This window comes from Astatotilapia calliptera, chromosome 5, assembly GCF_964374335.1.
Source record: "Astatotilapia calliptera chromosome 5, fAstCal68.1, whole genome shotgun sequence".
Classification (NCBI taxonomy): domain Eukaryota; kingdom Metazoa; phylum Chordata; class Actinopteri; order Cichliformes; family Cichlidae; genus Astatotilapia; species Astatotilapia calliptera.
Genome location: NC_137426.1, coordinates 20,048,334 through 20,057,874, shown reverse-complemented (window position 1 = coordinate 20,057,874; position 9,541 = coordinate 20,048,334). Strand labels below are relative to the sequence as shown.

Genomic DNA, 9,541 nt, shown 5'->3' with positions numbered 1-9,541 from the left:
CTTGCAAGGGAAGCATGTTTATGCAAGGAAGTAGATTAATCTCCTGTGTTTCATTAATATACACCTCATGCTCTCCGAGGACTCGAGTATCGTGGATGCTTTGTAATGTTCTGTGGCCTGAACAGTGGTTGTGTTACAAGAGCACAGCTCCAATGATACAGGCGATTCCAGTAAGTCCATGGAGGAGTAACGCAGGTGATTCCATCTTCAAACTGAAAAAATCAACCAAAAGGCCAGTTAACTACAGTCCAGCGTCTTACTAGCTTGTTCGAGGATAATAACTAATATATCTTCACTTGATATTCATTCAAATCAACGATGAAAATTTCTTCAGAACTTTTCGTGAGCTGTTAAAACTCCTTTACAGCTTGGTCTATTTATTTGTGGAACAATGAGCAGCCTCTCGGACCAAAGAAAAGATCTTGCAGGGATGAGAATGCATATCTTTGTTTCCCCTGCACAAACTGCCTTTTACATTATCCTGGTGATAATGGGAATTCTGGGCAATACCACTGTGATTCTGGTCATTGGTAAGAGCATAATCTTGGAGCATAACTGGGGACGTAACTCGGACATCATCATCGTTAACATGGCAATGTCTAACTTGCTGGTATCACTACTGAGGAACACACTCCTTATCATCTCAGAGTTTGGACTGCAGGTATTGTCATTGTCCATAATTCACTCTTCACTCATTTCATAGTCTTTCTTTTTTTTTTTTCAATACTCTATGTTGGTTGTGTTTCACCGAATGATGTGTTTTACACAGAAAACATGCATGAAAGATCAAATTAACCAAATTAAATCTAGATTTAACTTGTGAGCCCCTTGCGCTTACACCTTTAAGCCCCTCTTATGTTGTTACAGATATATACAGCCAAAGGGTTTTGTCAGTTGCTAATGGGAATGTCGGTGTGGCTGCGGTCAGTCAATGCGTGGTCAACACTTTTCCTCAGTGCGTTCCACCTCCAGACGTTGAAGCGTGTGGCTCCTGGTGCTACAAATGGGCCCCGGGGTGCTCCTAAGACCCTCCTGATGTGCCTGGGCCTCATCTGGATTGGTAACCTTATTTACTCGATTCCAGCTCATATATTTTCCTCTAATGGGAACAAGAACACTACAGAGGTGAGAGGGGCACTGCCAAGGACCTTCCAAGTAGTCTATTTCTTTTTATTTGTCATCATGAATAGTAATTTTTCAAATTATTTTATCAATCAATGTTTTCCCTGTCGTTATTCTATCACATAAAGTGACATGTATAACAATGACTGTCTGAAACATTACATTACACAATTAGTAAAAAATACTTAGCTTGTATTCAAAACTAATGCAATAGTTTTGTATGTACTGATGATACTCATATGGTTATCAAATCTTTGACACTGTATCATTTAATTACAAAAAAAAGAATGAATAAATGCATTTCACATTTTAACAGTCATATAGATCTTTACATAGACACAGATCTGCCATTTTAGTAGGTACATCTGTTTAACTTGTCATTAACAAATATCTAATAGGCAACTTCAATCATTTTGGCATTGACATGAGGTCCAGATGACCTCTGTGTTTAAACTAAGCATCAGCATGGGGATGATTGTTGTGTGGGCTCCTCTGAGTATTTCAGAAACTGCTTATCTGCTGGGCCTTTCCTTCAAAACCAAGTCTAGAATTAACAGAGGAAAATACCGAGTGAGCGGCAATTCTCTCTGTAAAAAGGACTTTTTTTGATAACCACTTGTTAAACCTGAGATATGCAGAAGAGAATTTTGGGCAACACGTCAAACCTTGAAGCCAATGAGCTACAGCAGCAGAACACTGACAACACTGTCAGCAGCAACTGGAAACTGAGGGTACAGTTAACGCTGGCTCATCAAAATTGGACAATACGTGATTGGAAAAATGTTGACTGATCTGATGAATTTTGACTTCTGCTGCAGAATTCAGATGACAGGGTCAGAAGTTAGTTTAAATAACATGTAAAAATGGATCCACCCTGTTTTGTATCCATGGGTCAGGCTGATGGTGGTGTAACTGAGTGAGGGATAATTTCTTGGCACATCCTTGGCATTGTAGTATCAGCTGAGCATCTTTAAATGCCACATGTGCAGCTGACAAATCTGCATCAACTGTGTGATGTTACCATCTCAATGTGGACCACAGTCTCTGAGTGACTTCTAATAAGGTGTACCTAGTATAGTGTATGTGTTGTTCTTCCAACCCCTCTGATTTCATCAGGGCCATAATAATAATTACATATTTTAAAAGAGACAAGAACCAAAATGAGGTCATCTAAAACATTATCAGCAACCATAATCATCATTAAACTCAGACTAGACCATTTGGTATTATTTTAACTACTACAGTAATTCTAGTATTACTGTGTATTGCAGTACTGCATATGTTTTGTCCCATTGGTTTTGCCATAAGCATTTGCTTGATTTACTTTTTCTCTATTTTGTTTCTCTCAACTCTATTTTAAAAAATTAAGAATGTATTACGAGTTCACAGATTCTTGGCTTATCGGCTTTGAGTGCCAAAATCTATCAATGATCTAGAAAAATAATAATCTCTCTGACTTGCTGGCTGAGCACATGACCCACCCTCTGCTCTCCCTGCTCTTTCCTCAGACATTGATGCTGGTGAGCAGCACAACACGCCCTCTGCTGGGCTGTGTGTGGAACTTTCCCTCCACCATTGGCCTGGCCTACGCCACCACATCTTTGGTGATACATGAAATGATTCCTATAATCTTGATGGCCATTACAAACCTAACCTCGCTTTACACCCTCTACACCCATGGTCGGAATCCACAGAAAGACGCACCGGTATTAAAGCGGGTGCCAGCCGAGAAACGAGCAGCCAAGGTGAGGAAGAAGGGGGCACTGGAGGTAGATGAAGGAGTCAGCGAGCTGTGTAAATTAATTTTTAAATGTAATAAGTTGCTTTTAAAAAATGTAAATGCATTGCCTCAAAGAAAAGGACATCAGCTCGAGAAGGGACAGCTGCACATTCACACTGTCATCAAACGCATCCTCCCAATGTGCTGGTTTGTTTCAGGTGCAAATTCTCTCATATCTCCCTGTGACATATGAGTGCCACTGCAGCCCTGCCTCCTGTTTCAATCGCTCCAGCAACCACTTGCAGTCTCTTCTGAGTCATCACTCTTTGTTTCAGTTTGCTGTATTTGCATAGAGTGATGAGCTCAGCTGTAAATCAGTCTTTTTAGATATGAGCTATGTGACTGGATGTGTTTAAGAGTAAATCACTACAGCAAATTCAGCAAAGTCTTGAACTCTGAAAGGGCTTTCTTTTTAATTGTGTGCTTTTTTTTCCCAGGTGATTCTCACCCTCATACTACTCTTCATCCTCTCATGGGGGACCAGTGTTATCTCTGTCAACTACTTCAACTACAACCGTGGCTCCTCAGCCAATTATCTGATGGTCATTGCTCGTTTTGCCAACATCATCTTCATTGCCTTGTCACCTGTCATTCTGGCGGTCGGCCACCGGCAGCTTCGTTCTTGTATCAAGTCCACACTCGTGCACTGATGGTACTCTGCAAAAGCTCTGGAGATGCACCTAATATGCCATCACTAATCATGATCTATTGTTTTTTTATTTATTTTATTTTTTTTGTATTCATTATAGACAAAAGGGTCCAAAGGAAAGAAAAAAAGTACCACGGCAGTGGCTGAAGCATTTTGTTTTTGGTTCAGTATAACATCATTAATTACCATTATGGCTTCTGGTGATGTTTTTTGTCTCACTAATTTTAAATGAGTGGGAAAACACAAGGCTAACCTTCAGAAACGTATGTTTGTAGCCAAGAAGAGGTTTCCAAAGAACAGTTTTGGTGTATTTTTGATTGAGGATGTTTCTATGTTGTAATATGTTGCGCTTCAGTTCATGAAAATTTGGTCAATGTCAAGGTGACACCAAATGTGAAATTGAAAATTAATATTGCCCCAAAACAATATCCTAGACCTTGAGGGACATGAGTATCTAGGTTGGCAGTCGACCTCAACCTTCATTGTTAGCACCTGAGATAAAAGATGACCTTAAAAAATGATTAAAAAACCATATTGAGTAATAGTTTAAATAGAAAGGTCTTGAAGAGAGCTGTACAACATTCTTTTTATTTATTTAATGTCACAAAGACGCTAGAAAGTTTTGCAAAATCCCACACCGCATGAATATATGTGAAAATCCCAAATTTAACCGTTTATAGGAGCCAAAGATTTCATTCGACTCTGCTCCAAACATATGAGTAAAGACAATAAAATAAAGACACCATTTTAGTATGTAATGCTTTAAGGTCATGAGTCAAAGGTCACACCTCAATGTGTTGTAATAAAAACACAATAAAACATGAGAGTTTTAGTATAGTCCTTGCTCTTCTCTGAGTGCTCTTGTTCAGAATTTATTTTTATTTAATCTTCTCTTGCACTTTTATGACCTTCATCTCTCTTTGAACAACAAAAACTGTTTTTTTCTTTCCTGTAGCCGTTGGGGATTTAGTCTGCTTTTCGGCACCCTTACTGTGACATTTAAGAATTGTAGCTCACCCTAGCATCATACTCATGATTTTTCTCCTCAGTTTTCCATGTCCCAGGGCCACCACCAAGGGGCTGAATCCCACAAACAGTGAAGAAGAAAAATGGGAAACAGTCAGCAGCCCTTCAGCATGGTGCCCCCTGTTGTGGTTGTAGTACGTTACTGCAGCAACCTGTAGCACCCAGCAGACAACAAACAGCAACACCAGAGACATGATTACTTGAGCTGCCTTACGTTCGCTAGACAGATGTTTGTCGAGTTCGGTGTGGGTCCCTCCTGAGGCAACAGCTCGGATGTGCTTGGCCAAAGCGTGCAGTGTGGCAACATTGGTGCAAACCATCAGCACCAGCGGCAACACCTCGTTCACTGCCAGCGAAGTAGAGGCGAAGACCGTGCCTTGTTCTTCTGATGGAAACTCCCAGACGCAGCCTAGCAGAGGCCTGGTGGTGGAACTGATCACCATCAGCTCCACTGTGGCATTGCCTTTAACATGAGTGCTGTATACCAGTGCAGGGACAGAGAAAGCCAGGTTCGCCCCCCACACCACCCCCAGGACAACCCAGAGCCGCCGCCTCTCCCTCTGGACAGTAAGAGGTCCAAAGGCCACATTTTGGCGTCTCAGTGTGGTGCACTGAAAAGCACTCAGCGTCAGGGTCACCCAACATCCCACGGCTCGCCACCACACCCACAGCAGCATGAAGACTCTGCACCATCCGGAGGACAAATACAGATCCAAGCCCAGGTCTGACACAAAAATAGGCACTGTGCGGAAAAGTGAGCTCAGCAGGTTTGCTAGGGACAGGTGCACCAGAATAAGGTCCGAAGGAGGGAGTCTCCGAGGTGGAGTCTTAGTGACTGACTGAAACACCTGATAGCAAAACGAGACAGACTGAGAACAACTCAAACCAAAACATTCAGCCCACTTCACACTCCAAATACTGTGTGCTTTCTCACCACATAGATGACCAGGATGTTTCCCAAAATACCAGAAAACACCAAGACCCCAAACAAAATCGCTTCTACAGTGAGGACCTTTGACATGGTATCATCCTCTGCATGGCGACGTACTTCTCCTTCTCTTTATAACAAAAGGCTGGTATGTGAGCTTGAAGAGCTCTACTCCTCACAGTTCTCATTGTGTTTTATACATGCGCACACTGATAAACAAACACATTCATCACACATAAACAAATGTTGCTGATCAGTCTCAAGGTCAATTTAATCTGACCATTAGACGCTGCGAGAGCACGAAGGTACGCATTTTCCAGCTATCCATGCGTCACAGAGCAGTTCAACATGCTGCCCATCAACACACGAACACCTGCAAGTCACTACTCATACTAACCACAGCACATAACTCTGCAATGGATTAGCAATCTGACCTGGGTATTATTTGTTTGTTTTTATTGTCTCATGATAAGCTTAGCTAAAGGGCAATAAAGTAACAGGTGACCAAATGCACCAGAAAGAAAATGTTCAAGTGATTCAGCACTTAAAATCTTTTAGTCAGCCATTCACACTCACTCCCTTGGTGTTAATTATTTACCGGTTAATCTCTTGAGAAAACTCAATTACTCTTAGCTAAGCACATCTTAGTTAAATGTACACTGAGAACCGAACATCATCATTATGAATCAGCAGTGGAATTTTTTTCCGCTTTGTTTTCTGTTTTTTATCATCAGGAGAGTTTCCATAAGAGAACCCATGAATCTCCAAAATACTAATGTATTTGTTTTGTTTTGTATTTACACTGCATATTGCTGTAGACTGCACAAAGTTCTTTTTGGGGCGGGGGGGGGGGGGGGGCTTGTATTATGTGGAGGTCAGATGTTCGTAACCAAAAGGTTGTTCATCAAACTCCCAGAACCAGTCTCAACAACAGCAAACATTACGACTCTCACAGAAGAAGGACTGCATCAGAGTATAGCCGTGCATCAACAGAGTCCAAACTCACAAGCGGATATAACAACATGTTATGAGCACATGCAAAGTGCATTAATGTGATTTTGAACCACATTTAATCAGCAGCAGTGACTTTGCTTTGAAGAACCTGTTAATACTCATGTTTCGAACATCAATACAAGATGTGTCATGAGTGTCATGTCATCAGTCTCGGTGTAAACTCGTCAGTTTACAGACATGCAAAGTGCTTAAATATTAAATATCCCAGCTTTATGTCATCTAATGCTGAGCAAAGTGTATGCCTTCCTGCTCTTTCATATGACAAAAACTGCGACCAGCAACAGTAAATTATATACTACAAAGTATATAATTACAGTACAAATACTGAATGATAAGATTGCTGGACTGTGGCTTTATAACCCGAGTACACCGCGGACCAAACAAATTTTAGCTGTAGGCTATTTAATACAAACGTGGATGCAATCAAAAGCACTCTTATGTTAGCTTAAGTTGGCACGCTGTGTAAAACGTAAATAGAAACAGAATGTAATGATTTGCACATCTCATTAACCTACACTTTATCTATAATAGAACACAGAAAACATATAAATATGTAAACTTTGACATTTTACTAGTGTGTGACAATTTTCAGCTTACTTGAATTTGATGCCCTAATTGGGATGGGGGGGAAAATGCGTTACTAAAAAGAAACAGCTGGAGGATCAGTCTGCATCTAACTACTCTTGAGCCGCTCCCTTATCACAAAGTGTTTTACACTGGATGTCCTTCCTGACTCAAGCCAAAAGGGAATTATATCTCTGACTGGAACCAGGTCAGCAACCTTTTGCTTGCCTAACAACTACGTAAAGGACTATGGAGCCACACTGCAACTAATTAGGTTACTTAGCAACAGGTCATTAATGTCATTCGGCATAAAAAGAGTCTTTGAGAGGCAGATTTTGTAGTAAAGATGGGCAGAGGTTTAAGCCAAATGTTTGTGGAAGAATTTAGAAATAATGTTCCTTAATGTGAGGAACATTATTTCCTCACATTAAGGAGGAAATAAAGTGAAGACTTTGAATATCTCGTCATGTGCAGAGCGTAATATCATCGACGGATTCAGAAAATTGGGAGAAATCTCTGTGTGCAAGGAACAAGGCTGAAAATCAATATTGGATGCCCGTGATTTTCAGGCCCTCAGGCAGCACTGCATTACAAACTGTGATGATTCTGTCATGAATCACTGCATGGGCTCAGGAGCATGTTGAGAAATCCACAAATCTGGGTTAAAACTCTATCATTGTATCATCTGGCCTAAAAAACAAAAGGAGTGAGAGCTTTGGGCTTGTTATCAAGAGTCAGTTCAAAATCCTGCAGTGATAGTCTGGATGTGGATTAGTGCCAGAGGAAATGGCATTAATGCACATCAGGAAAAGCACCATCAGTGCTGAAAGGTACATACAGGTTTGGAGCAACATATGCATCCAGACAGCATCTTCTGTCTGGATGGGAGACAGCATGGCTTCATAGTAAAAGTGTCAGAGTGCTGATGGGCCTGCCTGCAGTCCAGACCTTTCACCAGCTGAAAACATCTGGCTCATTTTGAACCAAATATATGCAATTATGCACCCCTAATATATATTGGAGGTGCACATATCCATATTGAACCGTTCGATACAGTGCTTTCGGTTCGGTGTGCATATGTATCGAACAATACAAAATGTTTTATTTATTTTATCAACTTTTCTTCTGACGATGCTGTCTGTGTTGAGCGCTCAGTGGATCTGCGTTCGACTACTCCGCCTAGGCTGCACTGTCGAGTGCAGATCGACTGAGCATAGCGCAAGCTAGCAAGACAGAAGCTAACCTCGTTGCAACATGGCAACTTCCTCAACGCTACCCGAAATTGAACCTCCCCCACCCTCATTCAGATCTGGCGTTTGGAACTATCTTGGTTTTCATGTGAAGCATGACCCTGATGGTAAACACGTCATGGACAAAAGTAAAACAGTATGTCAGATGTGCCAGGCAATGCTCAACTGGTGGGAACCAGAGGCGGAGGCAGGCATTTGATACACCTGGGCTTAGCCCTAAAGGGTAGTACGCATGTGGGGGGGGGCTTTAGAAATGACTCAAAGATTAATAGCCTCTGTTTTGAGTTTTGTTCAAAAAAGAATGACTTCATATAACGTTAACGGTGATTTGCGGCGTTATGGCGTTAAAGTCATTTTAACAACAGTAACGCTGACAGAACTAGTGGGAACACAACGAATATGACTGCACATTTACGCCGACATCATCCTAGTGCAAAGACAAGTGGAAGCAGACAAAAACAACAAGCACACATGCTACAAACTTTACCCGAGTCATTTAGACAGCCGTTAGCACATGATTCTCCTTATGGGCACCTGATATGTTTAATATGCTGCTGAGAATACAGCCCAGAAGAAGCGTATAGTATAGCTTTTATTTTGGAAAGAGCCATTTCGCTGTAATAAACTCTCTTTTCCAAAGATGAGTGATTTCTCGATCAGATAGATTTATTTATTTTTTAATAATTTTGTTGTTTTAGCAACATTACATTTAAAAATGTTGCACCCCTAATATATATATATATATATATATATGAGAAAGAAGAGCCAGGACTGCTGAGCAGCTTGACTTCTGCATCAGACAAGAATGGGACAACGTTCCTCTCCCAAAACTCGAACAGCTGGTCCCCTCAGTTCCCAGATGTTCCCAGGCTGTTGTTAACAGAGGCAGAGGAGCGGATGTAAACAGTGATAAACGTGGCTTTGTTCTGCTTTTTTGATATGTGTTACTACCATCAAATAAAAAGATGAGCTGATATTTTTTTCTTAAAGGTGTACATACTTTCATTTCAAATATATGCTTTCTTTATTCTGTTGTGGAAAAAATATGGGTTTGTGAGGTTTGCAAATCTTTCCGTTTTTATTTAATTTTACACAGGGTCACAACACTCTGGCTTTGAACTCAGTTTGACTTCATCTCAGACAATCTGACCATTTTCCAGGCTGAAGCCATGAAAAGAGCATCGATGCTGTAACGTTGTAACTGGGCA

At 41.0% G+C, this 9,541-nt stretch overlaps 2 protein-coding genes across 2 annotated transcripts; one reads left to right on the top strand and one right to left on the bottom strand.

Annotated features, from left to right (window-relative positions):
- Positions 1 to 166: 166 nt before the first annotated feature.
- Positions 167 to 4,370, top strand: ora3.1 (olfactory receptor class A related 3, tandem duplicate 1). Its single transcript, XM_026166398.2, has 4 exons — positions 167 to 661; positions 868 to 1,125; positions 2,631 to 2,867; positions 3,340 to 4,370. The coding sequence occupies exons 1-4, from the start codon at positions 392 to 394 to the stop codon at positions 3,550 to 3,552; spliced, it is 978 nt and encodes a 325-aa protein (XP_026022183.2). The 5' UTR covers positions 167 to 391; the 3' UTR covers positions 3,553 to 4,370.
- On the bottom strand, positions 4,124 to 9,041 carry ora4 (olfactory receptor class A related 4). The gene is made up of 2 exons (XM_026166397.2): positions 5,512 to 9,041; positions 4,124 to 5,425 (listed from the first exon to the last, which is right to left on the bottom strand). Exons 1-2 carry the CDS (start codon positions 5,596 to 5,598, stop codon positions 4,565 to 4,567), a joined length of 948 nt encoding a protein of 315 aa, XP_026022182.1. The 5' UTR covers positions 5,599 to 9,041; the 3' UTR covers positions 4,124 to 4,564.
- Between the last annotated feature and the right edge of the window lie 500 nt (positions 9,042 to 9,541).

What these genes read in the sequence shown, in the direction of transcription:
- ora3.1 (XM_026166398.2), top strand. Translation starts at nt 392, where the DNA reads ATGAGCAGCCTCTCGGACCAAAGAAAAGATCTTGCAGGGATGAGAATG. An exon ending in TCTCAGAGTTTGGACTGCAG is followed by an intron (nt 662 to 867) that starts GTATTGTCATTG and finishes ATGTTGTTACAG; the next exon opens with ATATATACAGCCAAAGGGTT. An exon ending in CCGAGAAACGAGCAGCCAAG is followed by an intron (nt 2,868 to 3,339) that starts GTGAGGAAGAAG and finishes TTTTTTTCCCAG; the next exon opens with GTGATTCTCACCCTCATACT.
- ora4 (XM_026166397.2), bottom strand. Translation starts at nt 5,598, where the DNA reads ATGTCAAAGGTCCTCACTGTAGAAGCGATTTTGTTTGGGGTCTTGGTG. An exon ending in ACATCCTGGTCATCTATGTG is followed by an intron (nt 5,426 to 5,511) that starts GTGAGAAAGCAC and finishes TTTTGCTATCAG; the next exon opens with GTGTTTCAGTCAGTCACTAA.